The 22,125-nt window shown below is 43.0% G+C and overlaps 1 protein-coding gene across 2 annotated transcripts in view; it reads right to left on the bottom strand.

Annotated features, from left to right (window-relative positions):
• Positions 1-248: 248 nt before the first annotated feature.
• Positions 249-22,125, bottom strand: part of LOC137355673 (phospholipid phosphatase 3-like) — a 63,115-nt gene continuing 41,238 nt past the window's right edge. For both annotated transcript variants that reach the window (XM_068021066.1, XM_068021067.1), the window contains exons 3-6: positions 21,105-21,385; positions 20,399-20,456; positions 8,905-9,081; positions 249-4,034 (exon numbers count right to left, since the gene is read on the bottom strand). In XM_068021066.1, the coding sequence (XP_067877167.1) occupies positions 3,933-4,034; positions 8,905-9,081; positions 20,399-20,456; positions 21,105-21,385 (618 nt within the window). In that variant the 3' untranslated portion in view covers positions 249-3,932. The remainder of the gene's footprint in view (positions 4,035-8,904; positions 9,082-20,398; positions 20,457-21,104; positions 21,386-22,125) is intronic.

Raw genomic sequence — 22,125 nt, 5'->3', positions numbered from 1 at the left:
TTTTATGACTTCTACATTGCTTTCAACTTCACATAGTGTTTACAGAACATATGGTTTACTGGCTTATTTACTTAAAAATAATATACTTCCCATTAGCAAAAACCCTTAGCAACTGTACTTCAGAAATATAATTTAACACTGACGAGTACCTTAGGACTGTTTACCACATTAAAGACACAATATAAATACAAATTACTGTTGCCAAGTTGAAATACAAGGGTCAATGAAAAAAATTGCTGTAGCTCTCATTAAAATTTAAAAAGGAATTAATTTTTATTTACAATAAAAATTTTATACACATATATTTTGAGGCATCCTTTAAGTTTCTCACATACTATACTCACAATTTATAATAATATACCCCAAAACCCTTTAGTAAGGTTGTTGAGGCATCTACAAAAGTTGCCTGATAAAAATATGGGTTATAGCAGCACAAAGAAGTAATTCACAATTCGGCCATTTCCACATCATCACCAGACATCTATAGAATTCAAGATTTGGGTGGCCAGATGCTGCAATGATTTAGAAATAAGACTGCCTTTTCATTTCTGGGCCCTTTGTTCAAATCTAGCAGAGACTGATGGCTTGAAAATCTCCCTTCTCTGGGTTGGAAAGGTCCCAAGTGAAATGAATCTGAAATTTGTCTTAATCAAGTTCTTACAGGGGCAAAAAATGTCTAGTACAAACTGTCCATGACTGCATTAGAGTGAGGCACAAAATGTTAACTGCAAATGGGATGTTCAGAGGCTGGAGTTAAGCCATATGAAGAGAAGCATTGCTCTGGTCACTGTGTGTAATGACACTGAACCTCCGTTAACAAAGATTTACGGAACACTATTTTCATGCAAATTTAAACATTTTGATGTTTCTTGGACCTGGCACCAATTCACTGCTTGGCAAACAGTCACCATACATCAAAAAAATGATCCATTGGATTTAAAACGCTTTGGGATGTCCGGGTGATACAATAAGCTGCTAACTAAATGCAAATTTTCTTCACTGAGGTGTAGATGTCGACAGCATAACACATGTATAATACGGTTATATAAATGGTCGAAATCTATCTTAATACTTAATCCCTATATTCACACAGCAATGACATGAGTGGAGCACAAACTGCATCTACGATGAATGGTCATGGTCATGACGCTTAGAATCGAAAACAGAATGTTTCAATTCAACGTGAATTTTATTCCCAGTTTTCTACTCAGCACTCTGCTGGAGGAGATTTCACCCCACCACTGCCCCTCCCCCACTCCCTCCATGCCAAGTTTTACCAAGGCATTGCTCCAAGTTCAGCTTCACAGAAGAAAATGTCACTTTGTCCTTGAGTTGCAATGCAAGAGGGCATGTGACATGAATAGACAATTGCAGGAGGTTTGGAATATTCCAAATCCTCAACCTAACACTAGTACAAGCTCAGTAACATTTACTGTGGTAAATATTTCATAACGCACTCCCTTAAATAGCATACAGTAGCACTTAATGAGGGCTATGAAATTTCACAGAGCTAACAGCAACACTAGAGAGAGATTAATGCTGTGCCATGTTTCATGCTCCGATGTGGTAGATCTGAAATGGTAGACATTGTGCCTACTTCCAAGTGGAGACCCGATGAATTTCTCAGGGAACAAGACTGTCAGTGGTTTAATATCATTCAGTCCAGGCAAATACCTTAAGGGAGGGTGAAATATCCGAACGGAGTAAAGAGTATTTTTGAAAAATTCATAGTGAAGAATGGAATAACACCAACAAGTTGAACAGATCCAGCAAGCATCCAACTCGGCATATACTAAATGTTTATTAAAAAATAAAGTAAAATATAAAACTATTGGAATTAAAATATGGATCTCAATTTTTTTGTTTTGACTTGAATTGAATAAATTACAGTGGAATTAACAATGTTCCAATTACCAATCTTTCTGATCAGCCACCAGAATGGTCCCATACTCAGCAGTCTCTCTTGGCTATAAATGTTCAGTAACTGCTATGGACCCTCAGCCTGACTTTGTTCAGTTGCAGGCTGCAGCCTCTTGTTCCCATCTCTCTCTGCCCTTAGCTAAGGTCTTGCTGCCCAACTGTCTCCTGGTACAGCCACAACTCCTTCCTCTCACATTCCAAGACTTTCAATTATCCATCCATTTCCATTCCTGAGTGGCCCCTTTATATTACGGCGATAGACAAGAATGGATTTTCGATCGCATTTTGCGCAGATTGTGAATTCCTTATGGTGAGATGTTACCAAAACTGAGAACATGTGGATTAGTCGTTATGAATTAAATCCACTGAATTAAAGAGGTCAAATCTTGGGATTAAATTTAAGTCAGCTAAATGCGTACCAAATTGAACTGCATCGAGTTCGATATAAAAGTTGGATCAGACACTTTTGAGCATTTAATCTGTTATCTGACAGAGCAGATGTATCCCCAGCAGATCACTAAAATGCCCTCTATCAGAATATCTGAGCCCAAAACAGACAATAAGCACTGCCAGGTGACATTTCTCACGGGCCTCCATCACCTTCTGTTTAACGCATGGTAGCTCACTGATATGGTACTCTAATCTCACTCAAGTTTCCTCCATCTCCATTCAATACATTGCATGGAACAATATGTAAGTTTTGCTTAAAGTCAGCCTTCCATTATGTCTTAGATGGCTCTGATCTGCCGTTTCTGCAATTTTAGGTGACTTGTTGGAATCCATTCATGTCTCGCTCACTACCTCTTTTGCCTTCTGGTCAGCTCACTCAATGATCATACCACAAGAGCAAAATACAGCAGATGCTGGAAATCTGAAATAAGGACAGAAAATGCTGGAAATGCCCAGCAGGTCTGGCAGCATCCGTGGAGAGAGAAAAACAGAGTTAACGGCTCAGGTTGATGACTTAAACTGCGTCTTCATGGATACAGCCAGACCCACTGCATATTTCCATTATTTTCTGTCTTTATATCAATGAACATGGCAGATGATTGCTTTCCACTTTTTTGTTCCTTATCCTCAGTCAATTTACATATTCCCTTTGGACATTTGATTTTAAATGCATATAAACTGGTGCCTCAAAACTTTGTGCATGAGCATTCTAATGGCTGGAGACCAGAGGTAGGACCATTGGTATCTTCAACATTCTGTACAATACCACGTCTTTCACTTCCAATGCCAAATGATTGTCGAATTAACTTTGTACTGTGTTAAAACATCTGGAAACAGAACAATCTATCTTAGCACTCACTTGTCCAAATGATATATCAGTTCTGGCTGGCTAGACTCCTAGAGTAAACTCCTAGTAGCAAAACATCTCATCAAGCTAACACCAGCCCCTGGTTTAGACTCCATTAGTTACAGATATAATAAAAGTAGGTAATTACTTTGGAAAGAAGTTAGCTTGTTTTATCCGTATACTGAATAACTGGTAAATATCTTAATCATAGATTTTTCAGTCACAAGGATACACTCACAAAAGGCTCAGCATAGTCTGTGACCCATAATATTAATTTTTCAATAAAAGATACAGAATACATTATTGCTCACAGCGTTAAGTGTGTATGTGTGTGCATTGTTCACAGAGTCCATACAGTGCTAGCATCTATGGTGTCAGGCACTTCAGGGCAGTCAGCTTAGAGAAAATAGGCAAATTGCAACTGCTAAAAGATTCAAAATCCATCAGTCACTGGAGTCGAGACTGCAACTGAAAGATATACTCAAAGCCAGTAGGCAACTGAATTACCACGGAAAATGATCACCAAGCTTCCAGTGACCATGGCATCAGGGATTCACCTGAAAAAAAACATCAGAATGAAGCCGAGCTTGGAGAACATGCCAGAGATTAAAAAGGAACGTTTTCTTTTGAGCAGTGGTTTCTTAATACACTTCTGGTGCAGGATGGTTTGTGCTGACTCCCCAACATCCCTTCCATGATCTTGCCACTCGTCCTGCTAACACGTTGTGTGATTGGTCTGTATGGAATTGTCTGAACAGATGTTTGATTCTTTTGTCATCTTTTGCTTTGATTTAAACATTTCTGAGATGTGAAACGCCTGAAAGAAAATAGAGCAAAGATCACTTTCATCATTCACTAGATAAATCATCTTTCTCAAACTTTTGGCCGCATCTGGACATGAATTGACTCCAGTCAGTCAGTTTAATAGAACATTGGCACAGTCACTCCTATGTTGGACTTACTCACTGCTAAGTACAGAAGATGATTCAGCTGTAATTCGATTTCAAATCCAAAACTCTGAAAAAACCCACATTGTGTTATTACTGCATCCATGCAGAGGAAAGGAGATCTATATTGAGGTAACATGGTGGCACAAGGAGTTGGTGTCTGCTAGACTTAGATACTGCCAAGCTAGTACATAATAGCATTATCGGGACTGCAAATGTGCTTCACTATTCTGTATTAATCCAAAAGGTGTGCAATGCATGTCAGTGATCAAGCTTTTACACACTGCTTCTCCTCTCTCAAGTACCTTTTTCAGATCATGCGATTAGCTGGAATGCTGTTCCGTATAAACAATGCAATGAAGTGTCACTTGCGATACTGGGAAGATTTAAGGTGCCATCCAAAACTCCATACTTTTAACTTGTGTTGCCATCCCCATCTCTGGCTGCTCATTCAGGCTCCCAGTAACTTGGTCAACCACAACCTGAGCTTCAACGTCCATAACCGATCCACTATCAAAATTACATTTTCACCTCCAATCCAACTTACCATTACTGCTGTTAAAGCCCTTAAAGATGTTGCCGTCATCCTTCTCTATTCTTGATGTATTCAAAGCCCTCCTTGTAGCAGTTCTGTCCTCCACATGAACATGTTTATAAAAGTCTTCAATTCAGGCTACTGTGAAATCTGCACTCGCTTGTAGTTTGTATGGCTGGAATTTCACACCACCCCATAGTGGATAGTGGGGTGAGGGGAGGGGGGGTGGGGTCAGTGGTGTACTCCAGGAGGCTTTCCTGACCCGCTCCAGCCTCCGCCCCCCATTTACATAGGGCTTGGGGGGGGGGGGGGGGGGGGGGGGAGAAAGGGGGGGCAAAAAACAGCCCACCCACCCCAGGCCAATCAAGGCCCTTAAGTGGCCACTTAGGGGCCTTCGCCCACCTCCACGCGGATTTTACACATGGCAAGCGGGCATCCTGGAGCCGGGAAAACCCACCTGGGAAAAGCAGGCGGCCTCCAATCGTCTCGGCGGGGGTGGGGAAGGCAGGGAGGGTGGGGGTGGTGGGGGCTGCTCATTGGGCATAGGGTGCCCGATGGAGGGCTCCCCTACTACCCCAACCAGCCCCAAAACCTAACACGCCCCCCCTTCTCCCCAAATGACCACCCTTGCCTCGCCGGGCCCTGACCTTCTGCTCTTACCTGCCTTCCGGCTCCCAGGCATCTTCTGTGCATGCTGGGCACCCAGTGGCGCTGCTGGGACTAAGAGCTGCCAGCCCGCTGTTCGGCCGGCAGCTCAATGAGGCAGGACTTCCTTCCTTAAGTGGGTGGAAGTTCCGCCTCGAAACAATTAAAGCCTAGCAACCCATAAAATATGAAATGGATCCCCAGGTGAGATGGAAGCGGGTTCACCACCGAATTTACGTCAGAGGCTGGCTCCCGCCGTCCACCGTAAAATTCCAGCTCCCCCATAGGGACATGCCCCACTTACCCAGATTCAGAGAGATTGGGCACAGACTGACAATGCTAAGGTTTTGGGGACCACAAGTATGCACAGGGCTAGAGCTAGAGTTTAACCAGCTTCCTAGAGATGCTTTCCACAGCTTGTCCAGTTAGTACCACCCTACCCATCAGAGTACTTGCTTGTAGAGTTATATGGAATTCATGGGATGAATCCTAGCCCCCAGAGAAAGCAAAGTATTTTTCTGTTTTTACTTTCTACAGTACTATTAAACATCTGCATAATGTGCCCACAAACCATCCTTTTTCTAAATCTACAAACCCCTGAGTTGTTAGTGCACTGGGACTAGTCTCACACTTGCAATATTGTTTAAAATGGATATACATTTACAGCAAATTCAGGACATTTTAATAATTTGCTTGTTGGGCAGCATAACCAGAGCACACACTGAGCTGAATAAAAGATACACACCTTATTCATGGCATTAACACGTCAACTTTGTAATTGTGAGCTACTAAACCATATCCCATGGACCCTTCCTTTTTTCTGGCCAATTTCCTTCTCCCTCGAAGCTTTGACCCCTTTATTGGGCCATGGGCCAGGAAACCAGGCACCATTGTGCCTCAACCAACTTGTTATTCATATGCTACTTTGACAAACTATTCAACAATGGAGGCATTACTGTCAGGATTCATTCTACCCACACAGGTGATGCCCAACATGCACACTTCCCAGCAGAGGCCATTTGATACAGAGTGGAAACCAGTGATGATTTCCAAACCCCAGGGGCACGGAGACCAGCTCCCCTATAGCCGCCCCAGCACCCATCAGCTCTCAGCACAGACTGGGACAGAGACAGAGACTGGAACTTTCCTGCTCTGATTCAAACTCTAATCTTATGAGGCTTTTAATCATATATCCTCTCTCAGACAGAATCTCTGCCAAATAGATGCAATATCAAGAATGCTATTAGTCCAATTTACAGACAGTGATAGATACGGAGAACAGCATCCCAACCACTTAGCCCTCATACTGAGATTAATTCAGAAAAATTAAATATGGGAAGTTAACATGTAAATGAATTATCTAAAGGTTAGTTAGAGTTTAAGTTTTAACCCTATAAACCGACTATTCCAAAATTTCATTAAATAAAATGTCGAGCAAACATTACTAAGAGAGCCTTATGAGAGCAGCCACGTCTCTATTGAACTCTACAATGTTGGCCCCAAGCAAAGATCCCCTCCCAAAGAATTCTGCAACCTGCTAGCCTCTGATAGCACTACAAATCTTTCTCATCATCTGTAACTGCACTTTTGGTACTCTGGTACTAAGCCCACAGTGATGTACATCAAAATCTGGTCATTGCAATGAAACAAAAATCAACATTTGCCTCAACCTGTGGAGGGTGTTGAAACTGCGAACACTGTTTATCCATTTCAAAGCAGTGTTAGCCTGGAAACTACATTCTTCACAGATCTGTGATCCCATTAAACAGCACACATGAAAATACCCTGTTCCCAATTTCTATCAAAGATTTTACCATTTTTCCAACAATACTGGAGAGTGGATTATTCTCACATTACCCACTGACAACAAGCACTGCTGGATATTGTGCTAAAACAAATTAACAGTTTTTCTCTGTCATCCTGACATTGTGTCTCAGCAACCCTCCAGAAAACTAGTCTCAACTTTCCACTGCCATCGGTCTTCTGGACCTGCTTAAGCAGTATTGATCATTAAGGCAGTCAGCATTGCAGCAACAGAGCATTAGAGTTCTAATTCAGATGGTTAGAAGTCAGAATACCAGCTTTAACTACTGTTCAAATTTTTCTGCCTTTTTGGGTGTATTTTGCAGCCATTGATCATACCATTGGATGAAGTACAGGAATTATCTTGGGGCAAAAAAACATGAGGATATCTGCCTTTGACTGTCCAACGAATGCCAATGATAATGATCAATAACCCATCAAGTTTAATTCAGTGTATGTATGTGCGGCATGCGCATGTGTTGGTGGTGTGCATGTACCATATCCCCTCTATGGCTCACACTCGCTGTGTATGTTATGTTTAAAATGGCTGCTTAGCCAAGGTACTGGAGGATGGTTGCTGAATCTGGAATCATAACCCCCGCAACAGTAGGCAGGAACCCATCTTCCCGAGCACTAATTCATTCCTTCTGAGCCTGTTCTGTAACAGGGATGACTTGCTAAAGTTGCCAATCCCAAAGGGTTCAGGCTTTTCTCCGAGGCCACAGCTGGTTTACACGGATTGCAGCAATCCAATTTCCAAATCAGTCTGGGTATGCAACAGGGTCAAGGAAGGTTCAGCGTAAAGCAGGAAAAAGTGTAAAGAAGGCTTTCATAATATCCTGACTGTCTAAAGTAGCTACTCGTAATTGGAAACCATGAGGTTTAGTCTCTGCAAAGAATTGAGTCATTGTTATGTAATTGTCAAGTGACAAGCTTTTTAATTTCAGGCTATACTATTTACACTTATGGGAACCTGCTAAGTGCCAACATATCTTAAATTGTATTATCAGCATATTAAAAGATAGCAGCTCTCTTCATATTTTCACCACAGAGACATTTGATATTCTTGCTTCATGGAAAAAATATTATAACCTGATGAATGGTGTACTCCCTTATTCCAATATTATGTCTTTGACAGAAGAGAGAATGAGGAAAGGAAAAAGTTGTGGACTTCATGTAAAAAAAACTGCAAGTGGGAGAGAATCTGAGTGCAAAAGTGTATCTGAATCAGTGTGCCAGAGAAAGTGTCTGAATCTCGGTGAAAGTCTCTGCGCGTGCCTATATCTGTGTGTGTACAAATCTGCGAGAGAGAGCTTGCGCCGGAGAGAGAACGCGTGTGTGTATTGCTGTATGAGAGGATGGTTGTGTGTGCTTGCGTATGTATGTCTATACGATGCCTGCCCCTTGACTGACTCTGTTAAACCCAGAAGTGGGTGGGTTGGGGTCCATTTTGAGATTTTAAAAGTTTTAAACACATCACCCGACCCCAAAACCATCCATTTATGGGGGTTAAGAGTCAGCTCAAATACTTAAGTCTGCGAGTCCACACAATGACTGCCAGCAGAGTAGTCAATCATAAAGGGCATAGTTAGTAAGCCTGATTTTGTCCTCACTGAGCTTCCACCACAACTCATTGGATACCAATACAAAGAACCTGGGACGATATTCTCCTCTCCCAAGCCCAGGAGTGCTGATGACAAATCAGTCCTCCCATATATTTTACTTATTATAATTAGAAAAATAAATGGGCTACTTACAGTCCAGTAGGCGATTAATGCTCCCTGCAGTAATCCCACCAGGACGTCTGTCGGATGGTGCCTGTAGTCTGACACACGAGAAAGTCCGGTGTAAAATGCCATCATGATTAACAGTGACTGTAAGAGTGGTCTCAGCAATCGTGCTCCCTTCCAGGTAAACCGGGCTTCCAGATAAAACTGGGAAACAAAAAAGGTATTTTTAAAGTCAAACTTAAATACAATTTGCCCTGTGATAATGGCAGACTATTTAGTGGAGTGTTTTAAAAACAATTTTCAGTGTTGGCACCCACTACATATACTGACACAGGGATCCCCTGTAAATGTTAATATTTGTAGATGGTCCCTAGGAGTACATTAACACACTTCTAGAGATCCCGTGCAAATACCAACACATTCCTCGGATTCTCCTGTCAATATTAATGCACTCCCAGGGACCATCTACAAATATTAACACTTTCCCCTGCAAATACTGACATTCTGACAGAGGATTTCTACAAATACTGAAACACTCTCGGGGTGCCTAGCATATATTAAAACTCCCTGAAAATAGTAAAACACTCCTAGGGACCTCCTGTAAATATTAACGCATTTCTAAACAACTTGTGGGGTGCTCTGACAAATACTGACTGTGGCAGGGTGTCGGAAAGACAGTGTCAGCTGCACAAAAGGAAGTAGTGCTATTATACAGAAAAATAATATACTACAATAGGACAACACACACAGACACACACCAGTTACGAGACATTCTGTACACAAGTATGAAGATTGATGGATCTGCAGGGAATTCTTTTGTGGTCCCCCTGTGGTGGCAGGACCAGTTTGAAAGCACATAATTTACAATAAGGCAGCAGTTAGTATAATGTCTTTGACACTCACACACTGGAACTGACTAAGGCAATATATAGTCTTGTTATGCTGGGAGGATTTGAACCCACAAATCAGGAATCCCGTTTTAGACCTTTTAATTTTCTTAAAATATATTTTTTCTCTAACTATCCTCACACGATGCATTACTCCTTGGCTGAATTCTGGAGATGTCAGAATGGATGAATGCTCTGGAGGGTTGTTTGATTCCCTTTAGGAATCAGTGCCTATTCATGTAGAAACCTTCCTGTAGGAGGTATCTGACAGGATAAACTGTGAACCATCTTTGGAAGCAGCAGGGCAGACAGAGTGAATGCCTCAGTCACCTCAGACTGAGACAGTGTCAGCCTTCGTTTACCTGCTTAAATCCTAGAGAGAGCTCAGACAAAAAAGGGCGGCACAGCGACGCAGTGGTTAGCACTGCAGCCTCACAGCTCCAGCGACCCGGCTTCGATTCTGGGTACTGCCTGTGCGGAGTTTGCAAGTTCCCTCTGTGACCGCATGGGTTTTCGTCGGGTGCTCCAGTTTCCTCCCACAGCCAAAGACTTGCAGGTTGATAGGTAAATTGGCCATTGTAAATTGTCCCTAGTGTAGGTAGGTGGTAGGAGAATGATGGGGATGTGGTAGGGAATATGGGATTAATGTAGGATTAGTATAAATGGGTAGTTGTTGGTTGGCACAGACTTGGTGGGCCGAAGGGCCTGTTTCAGTGCTGTATCTCTAAATAAATAAAAATAAAAAAATGAATGCTTTCATGAGTTAGATTGCCAACCTCCAGATGAGATAAATTAAATTAAATTAAAACTTCAATTAAATTGAAACCATTTACCTATCCCAGTGGATTCTGAACATTGCATGGGAATGAGTTCCTCAGATCTCCTGGCTGAGATTCCTCCCTCAAACCAGCAACTGGAAAAAACACATTTGTGACACCTCGCTGTGCGCTAAATGGCTGCAGCACTTTAAGGCAGCTGACTGCATTTGAAGTACTGAGTGGCTAGATGATGCCAATCTCATTTCTTTCTAAGAAAGAATTTATTTTCTCCTCACCATCCTTCCATCTCTGTTAAAATGTTTCTTTTTATTGCCTTTCCCTGTAGTTCACTTTCAGGAATTGCATCCTCGTGTCCAATGCTGGAAATACTGCTAACCTCGATACAATTCCAATGCACTCCTGGCTGGTTTCCCACATTCTACCCTCTGTAAACTTGAGGCTGTCCAAAACTCTGCTGTCTGTGTCTTAACTCACACCAAGTCTCATTCCCCTATCACCTCTGTACTTGCTGACCTACATTTGTTTCCCCTCAAGCAAATCTTAATTTTAAAATTCTCATCTTTGTTTTCAAATCCCTCCATGGCCTCGCCCCTCCCTATCTCTGTAATCTCCTCCAGCCACACAGCCCTCCAAGTTATCCGCGCTCCTCTAATTCTGGCCTCTTAAGCGTCCCTGATTTTAATCGCTCCGCCATTGGTGGCCACACCTTCAGTTGCCTATGCCCCAAGCTCAGGAATACTCTCCCCACACCCCTCCGCCTCATTTTCCTCCTTTAAGATACTCCTTAAAACCTACCTCTTTGACCAAGCTATTGGTCATCTGACCTAATATCTCCTTATGCGGCTCAGTGTCATATTTTGTTTTAGAACACTCCTGTGAAGCGCCTTAGCACATACTACATTAAAGGCGCTATATAAATATAAGTTGTTGTTTATAAAGTATTACTTTCCTGGACTTAACATGCTAGAATTCCAAACAATAACCCATTTATTTAAATAGGTCATCATAGGCATTCCACTCAGAAAGTCTAGGCCAACATCTAAAAGCACAGCAGATCCCATAGATATTGATCAGAAAATAGCTGGTTTATTTTGAAAAATACAGGAACAGATACATAACTTGAATATCTGGAAAACCACACTGTACAATATTAGGAACAAACAAGCCTGTATGAATTCTTCTATTTCAACAAAGCCAGTAAACCTTTGGGTAAATTAACAAACCCTATACAGAGTTTAGGATCACTTCGTAAAAGACAAATTCCTCTCCTTTTTTCTTGATTTTTGCTCTGCTTTTCTTCTTTTCATCGCCCACCTTCTTTCATCCATACAGACATTCCAGAGCAAACTCTAGATAACTCTGTGATAAACAGTTTATGACATGCAAGCTCCTTGTCAGTATCATGTCCTCAGATAACTAGAAATGCCTGCTTTCCACTGATCACTCAATTATAATTACACTCAAAACACTTTCACCATTACATGCAAACCAGAGATTAAAAGGTCATGCTGGAATAACTCAGGGGAATCTTAAACATTTTTACTGGTGACCTATGTTTTAGAAGTCTAGATATCGGGAGATGGATACAGAGATTAGGGAAACGCAGTAAAATTACTTTGATGGGACAATAATTTCAAAATATATTTTGATTTTTGAATTACATTGCATGTGTCATCTTTAGACAGTGAGCAGAAAAATGTTCTTGCTGAAATATCTTTGGTTCTTTCATTTGTTGGAACGATAATTCCCTTCCGAGTTCAAAAGTGGAAGATACTCAGAAGTGGAATTTTAAAATTGTGGCTCGCCCATACTCTGCGGGAGTTTGTTTGATGTGAAATTGATCATGCCTATGATTTAGAGGGGCAGGTAAAGGCTTATAGGGGCATCACATCCCCCTACAATGTTTATGAAGTAATAGTGGGGGGAGGGGTGTTAATTATAATCCCCCTCCAGATAGGTTAGAGTTCCTGATCACTGGCAGTATTTCCCTCAAATATATGGAGCAGGGTTAGTTTTTGTGACCAAGACGGAAATGCTTTCCATCGCTGGCTCGGTCCACTTCATTTCATCCAAACATCTGTATCCCATCCTGCACCAAGTCCCACTCGCCCATCACTTCCACACTTGCAAGCCTACAATATTGGGAATAAATAAGTTTTACGAATTTCCTCTGCTATTTTAAATGAAGCCAGTAATCGTTTGGGTAAATATCACATAGCACGAATGCAAGCAAAAAAAAAAAAATAGGGCAAACTGTACTTGGTCTGTGACAGGCATGGACCAGAGAGAATGAATCCCTCAGTCACCTTGGATTGAGAAGTGGCAGCTGTACAGTACCTGCTCAAGTCCTAAAGTGAGGCTCAGACTTGAGTGTCAGAGATCCTCCAGATATTAAATTGAGACCCTGTTTGCCTTCCCAGGGATGCTGAACATTAGAAGATTGTGCGTTTTTCAGAGCTCCTGCTGAGACTCCTCCTTGAAACAACAAAAAAAAAAAATTTGTGGCATCTTGCTCTGTGCAAAACGGCCACTGTGCTTCAGAGTGGTTGACTGTACGTGAAAATCTAAACGGCGTTTCATTGAGGTCCCTAAACTATTTCAATTTAAAATTCTCTTTCTTGGAACAGTGGCAGGTGTATTGGTGGGAAGGTCAGTGAAAAAGGAGGTGGAGGCCACTACTCAAACAGTGACAGGCACCTCACAGACGACTCAAGAGAATGTCACGAGAGGCACCGAGAGCTTATCCAAGTGGGATCCCAACCTGGGACGACAGCAGGAGTAGGAAGGCAGGGGAATTGCGTGGGTTCTGATAAGGGTTATGAAGTGCAAAGTAGTTGATAAGTGGGGGCACAAGCGAGTGACAGGAAACAGAAGAAAAGATGGACCCGAGAGAGGCTGAGAAAAGAAACAAAAGAGTGATAGAAGTAATCAGTCTAGGGCTGGAGCAGTAGCTAAAATGTGCAAGCAAATGGTCTCAGAGGGAATCCCTTCACAAAGAAGAGGGTCAGAGTAAAGACAAGGGCCAGAATTTTACGCTTGCCGGACAGGAGCCGTTCACCAACCAAAAAGTCAGTGGCGATCCCGCCTCCGCCAGGCCTGGGGATCCAGACCGGATTTTACAGTCCCTAGCCCCTTAAATTGGTCTTTAGGCTGGACTTCCACCTCATTGAGGCAGGGAGTCCCACCTAATGGAGCTGCCGGCCAATCAGTGGGCCGGCAGTCATAGTACCAGCAACGCCACCGGGAGCAGCGGCCACTATTGGGACTGCACCCAGCTTCAAGATGAAGCAGAAGAATGGCCCCGGAAAAGGGGTGAGTTTTTGGGGCCTTGCCGGGGGTGATCAGTCGGGCCCCGGTGAGGCAAGGGTGGGGAGAAAAAGAGTTGGACATAGGGTGCCCGATCAGGAGGCCCCCCCCCCCTCCCTCAACCATCAGAAGGCCGCCTACTTTTACTCGCGCCACCAGCCCGCACTTCTTGATTTGGGGGTGGGGCCTAAAATTCCAGCCAATGATCAAATAGCGATCGACAGTCCAGGCAGCCAGGAGAGGGTGAAAGGAAAAGCCATGGCATCAGTGCAGAAGAGGGATGTCATCTGAGAGGCCGATGGGGAGCACACAATATTTCTTCTTGCAGCTTGTCACGTCTGCCTGCAGCAGGGTCGTTGAGTCTCGGGTCAGGTCTCTCCTCCAGCAGACCCAACTCCACAGGAAGCAGAGTGCTGGCACTAGAGAGCAGTACGTGATCTACGCCAAGCTCAGTTGACGCTTCGAAGTCCTGTCATAACAGCCCCACCCTCACAGCAGCCCCTAAAGAGATGAATTTTTAGCAACATCTGAGGAGCTGTAGTGTGAGGAATGAAATCGCCTGAAGAGTTTGTATTTTTGTTTGGAAAGGGAAGCACTGCTCTATTTAAAGGGGAACTCTACCCTATTTAAAAAGCGACAAACTTCAACAGTTTCCTCATAAACACAATTTTCTGCCAAGGGTCCAGATGGGTGTGTCTGTGCACTGTGCCAAAGTTCAGTCTGAAGCATTGTCATTTTGCTTCATGGAGAGGGGGTGGCGACAATTTGTCGTCTTCCTGCTTGATTACTTCAGGTTTCCCACCGACAACTTCCCTAAGTGAGACGCACCGTGCCAAATGTGCTTCTGCACAATATTGTCCTGTGATTGCTTACTGAGCTCAGCTTTCTGCAACATAATACCTGATGCTGAGTAGACTGGTGCTAAAATGAAATTATCAAGGAAAGATGGTAGAAGGATTCATAGCTCAGCGCACAGCCCAGAAAATGAACAAGAATCCACGTTTATGAAGGCACTGCCTTGGTTACAATTTGATGAAAATTTGTAAACAGAGGTTATGTTGAATTGTATACATCATATCTGGCACTAGTCACCCCCACCCCCCCCCCCCCCCCCCCTTCAACAGCACAACTCCTCACTCCCTATCCAATTGTTTCATGCAGTTTTTTTTTTTGCTTCGTTTCCTGACAGGAAATTGCAAGTTTCCACAGGAAGAATCCAAATTTTTTTTCCTCCCCCAAATGTGTGCAGATCCCCAGCCTTCAAATGGATTTCGAGGTCCAGTCGCATGTTCTGCTCTTCTCTAGCAGGCACTACCGTTTAGTGTAATTAAATAATTTTGAAGTGTAAGTCACTATTACAACGTAGGGAAATGTGGCAACCAATATGTGCACAACAAGATCCCACAAACAGCAATGAGATAAATGACTAGATAATCCTTTTTTTTTTAATAAAGTGATGAAGGTTCAGTGATATATTGCTCTGGACACCAGAAGGATTACCCCACTCTTCTTTGAAATTACTGCCATGGAATCCTTTTAACATTCAATCAGTAAGGGCAGAAAGGACCTAGGTTTAAAATCTTAACCGAAAACGGCACCTCCAACAGTGTAGCACTAAATGGTTAGTCTGGATTATTTGTTGAAGTCCCTTTTCCAGGACTTGAACCCACAATCTTCCAACTCAGAAATGAGAGTGCAACCACTGAACCAAAGCTTTCACCTAAGCGCGTGTGTTTACTGCTGCTCCAAAGTGATCAAAGTGAGGAGAATGCAGACATTGCTAAATCATATGTAAACAGGACAGTGCGTCGTTTAGATTGCACCTACAACACTGTGTACAGTTTTAATTGGGTAGACATAAGGTAAACATGGAAACGGTGCAGGGAAGAGCCACAAGGCTGATGTGGTGCCAGGTTTAGTTATGAGGCAAGACTGAATAGTTGTGCGAGTAGAGCTAGATCCAGTTGGAAAACCGGATGGGAGGTTGTAAACCTCGATCTGGATGAGAGAAAATGGGCCATATGGCCTTTGTAAGGAAATGCAGATTTAACAGGGTGTTGAGGGATTGGACATTGAAAGGGTTAAATGACTCGGGCTTTGGCTGGAACTTGTTGCCCTGTTAGATGAATTGCTGTTTTGACTAAATGCAGAGTTTAGCAAATGGCTGAAGTGGTATAAAAGGTTGTAAAATCTCTGCACATGGACATCGAGGTAGCAGAGAGAACAGTTGGCGGTTAGTGGAAATTTGCGGAGGCGAGGGAGAGGCCTCCCTCCCATATTAAAACAAATTCCATGAAACCCAGTAACATAAGACAAATATTTATTCTGTATAATTATTATACTGTGAAACATATATATTTATTATTGTCTTACGGTGAAACTAAATGGGACCAACACTTCCAGTGTTTGAAAATACAGCACCATCCATAAGCACCCTGAAATAAACCTACTGGATCAGAGGACACACTGGAAAATGGGTGCCCTGGCAGGCACGATTGAGCGCAAAGTGCCGATTGTTTTTCTGGCATTGCTGCCTTGCCCTTGTGACAGAGCATGGAGGGGTAGTGGGAACTCCACTGTGGCCAATGTTTAATAATATCCCAGACATCCGCCCGACAACACCAGCCATCAGCTGCTTGATTGCTCCTGGCACAACACTCCATCATGTTACAAAACGACGCGCATTCCAATTGGACAAAATTCCTGTCTCTCAAAAGGGGTCAGACCTTTGAGTCCCTCCCCTTTTTCTATTTAGGTCTCGTCTTTTCGCATCAGGCCCGATTATATTTAAAACCGCTTTAGTGTCATTATAACTTCAAATTAAATGCAACTCCACTGGAAGCCCATTGGCGACGTTATTTTGAATCCTGCCCGCCACCAGCCACAGCAGGAGGGACATTGTTGGTGGCGGTCGCCTGTCCGTGAAGTGCAGAATAGGCAGGCTGCCCTCACCAGGTAGCTAGGCTTCAGCGGTGCACTGCAGATGGAAACCCAGGCTAAAGCAGAGTCATCACTGCATGGGAAGAGCCAGCCTTTGCAAATGGTTCTACATCGGTGATGGTGATGTCTCCTTCTCCCCCTCTTCCACCCCAAGCCCTATTGCAGATCCCTTGATATCTCGCAGCCAACTCCCCACCCTGGTTGAGAACTCTGTAGAAGGCTAAACAGACAGCATCAGGGAACTGTGAACATGACAAAGATGAGGAATCAGCATCACATCTTTTAACTCAAGCAAGAGTGTATGATAACTCTCAAATTATCCTTTGTAAACAACTGCTTAAATACTATAATGCATTAATTTGTGCGTCAAATACAGCCACAACTATTACCACTACAGTCAGCATTGAATAATTAAACAGTGTCAGAATTGACGACGCCTTCCTGTATTTGTGATGCAAAGTTCTGCACTGGGGTTTTAACTAGTTTGGAGGACTCAAAACGCCAAAAAGATACCATACACCATCCAAATGGTAAAGGCTTAGTCATCTTGGAAGCATTAGCAAATTTGGGGAGCAATCCAGCACTGACAATAGGTCAGTGTTTGATAACAGCGATCAAAAAAGGGAGAAGTTGTGCCTTACATGGAACTGCCAGCTAATTCTTTCCTGTAAACTGAAATACATAGAAATAAGATTGACTGGAATGGGTTGGAGGCTGCAATCAAACAGGAAGTGGGGAGAGTAAAAGGCAAATGTTTCTGTACTGCATCACTGAAAGCCAAGCTCATCAGGGTGTGTGGGTGTAGGGAGTATGCTAAGCTTGAAGTGGAATTACGTTAATCGGAATCACATCTCGTGCATTAAACATCTTGAGCCACAATATGTGTTGCTGTGCAGATTGTTCTACCCTGCGGAGCAGCTGAACTGCCCCAGCTCCGCGGCCTCAGTAATTCTCAACGCTATTAAACAGGAACAAACAAACGAGCATGAATTACGCACATGGCTAATGCACCACACTTTGTATATAATTAGTCACACATGGTGATGGCTGCTCTCTGTTCTCCTTTAAGGCACTCCTTAAAACCTACTTCTTTGACCAAGCTTTTGGTCATTCACCCTAATATCTCCTTACCTGGATTAGTGTCAAATATTGCTCTAGAACGCCCCTTGGGATGTATTATTACATTAAAGGGTGCTATATAAAAATACAATGTGTTTTGGTTCAGCTCCCGAAATGTAGATTACTAGAGAGCAGATTTGATTTGGTTTTAAGGATATTTAAATGTAGTGAGTTTGTACTTGAATTTCACCTCAAAACAAAGGCTAGGACGTGTAACCTGGACTAATTCTTATTCCAGTTGTGCCAAAAACAGTTGCGTTGATGGCACAGTTTGTGTATAAGCCTTCCCCATTAGTGTTTGTATGTGATGTTTACAATGTTGCTATGAGAGGGAGATGAGTAACAGTACTGACCTTGGCACTCATGCCCATCCAGAAGAAACATCTGAAATGGTGCTGCGTTTAAAGTGAGAAAGCAGCAGCTGTTCCTCACAACAACCAGAATGTGGGTACTCAGACACAGAGAGAGTAGCAACATTCAACATAACACTCAATATTCAGCTTCTGCTTTCAGACAATTGCGCATGGATCACTAACATCAGAGAATAACAGATTATTGCACCACTGTGGCGTGTTACTGCACCTATCTCATGCAGCTTCCAGTGACCACATTCCAATTACCCTCTGCGCTGATTAATGGCCACAACTTATTTGAGGGAAAACATTGCATGAGATGTCGAAAACGAGATCATCTTTCTTCTAGCTATTTGCATTGTGCGTGTCTTTACTCCCATGCTGGGGCTGTTCATACTGCAAACACTCCAGGACCAGGTGATTAACTCATTATCCCCCCCCAAGAGAGCTATGGACTGAATGAAGCAGTGGCTGTACTCAAGCAGTGGATTTGAATGAAAAATTACTGAATACATTCATTGGAATTGGGGCAAATGGTCCCAAGAGAGAACACACCATATCTTGTGAAAAGCTACCTGTGACCTATACGAACACAATACCATATCACTTCAAAACAGGAGGTTCAGAGAGGGCAAAAAATAAATCACTTGGTTGAATAAAGAGAACATTGCCTCCTGGGAACACAGCTGATGTGTCTTTCCTGTGAAGCCAGTCAAACTCCTCTTACATTCTTTAACAAAGACACCTTTTTAAAAAATCATCCTTAAATGTAACACTGCAGTGGAAGGGGGTGGGGGGGGGGTGAGAGAGAGCGAGAGAGACGCTGATGTAAACAGCTGAGCTTGCTGCATTTCAGACTTTCCAATTTCTATTATCCAACCGAATATGGTTTTATAAGGACCACAGCCCATTTTTATAAGCAAAAAGGAACAGTCATTAGTTCCTGCATTTATCAGAAACAGGCATAACAGAAGAGCTTTTAGAATCAGAAAAGTCATGAAGTCCAGCAAATGTGTCAATTTTTACAAGCAACCCCACCTACACATCATCGTACTCTCGCCCTCAATTCCTTCTCTCTCCAGAAAAGCATTCAGTACCCTCTTGAACCCATTTATACCACTGACTTCGATATAGTTTCCAGGTAATTTATTCCAAACGTTGATTACATTTAAGGGAGAAGGGAGCTCACATACATCGCCTGCCAATATCCTCGCTTGCTGACGGTACAGTTTACAGTGAGTATACTGTACTAGATTCAGTTTTGTTCTGTGTGCCAGCACTGGTGTTGACTGAAATCCAGGCAGCATGGGGATAAAACCTGGTTAATTTTGCCCCGTGAAGCTAAGGTTAGTATTGTGGAGAGAACGTCTTTGTTACTTGAAATAAACTTTTATCATGCTGCAGTGTCACCTCTACTGGAATCTTTCTACTGTGTCAACAATGAATTCCTGCTTTGAATTACTCAAAATAACTGATATTAATGTTGAAATGCTGGAGTTGCTGTAGGAAGACATTAAACATTCATAAACTAATATCATGCACGGTTACTTCCAAGCTTATATTTAATAGATTGACACACTGGGAACATGCATGCAGAGCAATTAACCATCTACTGCTCCCCTACTATGTTGCCAAGTGGCATTGTCTGCGTCAAGGGTTTGAGGCCCATTTTAACGTCAGGATTCTGGTGTCAATGCTACACACTCCTGGCACTATTGGAATCCTACTCACTGCAAATCCAAACCCAAGTAAATCAGGGCAAAGTTTAAGCAGTGGAAGCAGAGTCTTTGAATATTTTTTAAGGCAAAGGTAGATAGATTCTTGATAAGCAAGGGGGTGGAAGATTATCGGGGGTAGGTGAAAATGCAGAGTAATCAGTTCAGTCATGAACTTATTGAATGGCGGAGCAGGCTCGAAGGGCCGAGTGGCCTATTCCTGCTCCCAATTTGTATATTCGTACAATTCTAATAAGGAATCGTCAAATGTATGAGTTTGTAAATATACATCATAGTTTTATTGAAAAAAAATCATATTGCTTCTTCCTATTCCATGGTATATTTCAATGATAATGCCATCAGGCTGAGACATGATTAGGCCCTGCATCATCCAATGAATATGCCTAGTGTTAGTCACTTACCGCCAGATAGAGCAGGGTGTACATTGCGAAGGAGGCGTGCCCAGAGTAAAAAGATTTCCTAAAAATAGAACACAACTCAAAGTAAGACACTTAGGGTAAAGGCAAGCACTTTGTACCAGATTTCTTCTTCTGAAGCTGGGGTTTTTTTTTTTTTTCCAGGGTATTGGTTGCCCTCTGCCCTTACCCATTGGCCACCCTCTGCCCTTACCCATTGGCCAAGCTGCTCACGTGAGCACAGATGGGGAAGGTCGGCAGACAACTTGACTCAGGAGATTTCCATAGTCAAGCCTAATCCTATATATGTTAATAACACACACATGCACGCCTGCCTGCGCACACACCTGGAACTCTGGCTGCCTTTTCATCCCCCCCTTTCACCCCACACTTTCCATAACTCGGTCATTGAAGCCAATTGTAACACCTGACTATTCCCCCAGCTGAGGACAGCTTGGACGACAGATAAAACCTGCGACCTGCGGATCTCCATGGCTCCATTATCACACCAAGCAGTACGCTTAGACACCGAGCCACTGGTACAGCACCACCCACTCCAACCTGACCCCGATGTGCAGGCCTGACCAGCCAGTCGCATAGCAGCACTTCTTGGGTTGAGGGAGCAAAGCGGGTAGTGGGGATGGAGTCAGCAGTGTGGGAGAGAGGCGCATCAGTTAAAAATTGAAAATCCAGACCAACAAAGCTGTCCTACCGGGCTTCTGTAATATATGAAGCTGTCCCATTGCAAACATCCTCCTCAATATATCCTTTGGAGCAGTTAAATTTTGAGAAATCTGGTTTGCAGACATCCAGGAAATGGGGCCTCAGCCTCCCAACAGCCACCTTTGCCAAATCGGTGAGGGACTGGCTAACAGCACAGCCAAAGAGGAAGCAGCCAACCTGTTTGTATATCACAGACACGTAGGGGTTCGAGATGAATGACTTTGTTTTCTCATTCAAGAATCGGACTCTATAGCTTTCACCAAAGGCAATCTGTGGAGAAACAAGGGAACAAAAAAAGAGATAGAAAAAGTAAGCGTTGCAAAGTTAGCTATCCTCAACTCCCCCCTCCCCTTGAATCCTTCCATGTCATCTTACTATGGTCACCACTGCGGCTACCACTGGGAACACGGCATAGTTCAGAACATGTGGGAGGGTTGGTGTGGAACAGTGCAGTCAGGTGAGGACAATTTGAACTCAAGCTATCCGAATTGAAGTCCATCACCATCAGTGAAACAGGTGGGACTTTGAATGGGAAGCCACACTGCACGATAATGACTATAAACCCTCTATAGCTCCGTATGCAGGCTATCTGAACAAGAGTCAAAATTTCAAACATGGCTCTTGCCGCACTTTTCCCACGGGTTTGATCTCTGACTAATCCCACCGTTCAAATTCTGTGAAACTCAAACTTGGGCCTCTGTGGCCCCCTTATATATTAGTGACTTAGTATTAATTCCAGGACACAGACAGATAAGTCTATTGTTATATTAAGGCATTTCAAGTCTGAGTCAGAAGCTGACAAACAAGCTTTTGGCACTGTACAATAAGTTATATTATTCTATGCTTAAGGTACATTCTAGCCTTTGTCCTCCCTTTGAAAAAACATCCCCTACCAAATAAAGACAAGATTCTATTTGTGTCCATACAGTGAGAAGCACATTTCAGTTGATTGACCTGACCTCGTCCTTCCCATTTGTATTTTCTACTGATCTTTTCAAAGTCAAATTCAC

Source organism: Heterodontus francisci, chromosome 43, assembly GCF_036365525.1.
Source record: "Heterodontus francisci isolate sHetFra1 chromosome 43, sHetFra1.hap1, whole genome shotgun sequence".
Taxonomy (NCBI): domain Eukaryota; kingdom Metazoa; phylum Chordata; class Chondrichthyes; order Heterodontiformes; family Heterodontidae; genus Heterodontus; species Heterodontus francisci.
Note: the sequence above shows the minus strand (reverse complement) of the source record. Positions and strands in the feature narration are given on the sequence as shown.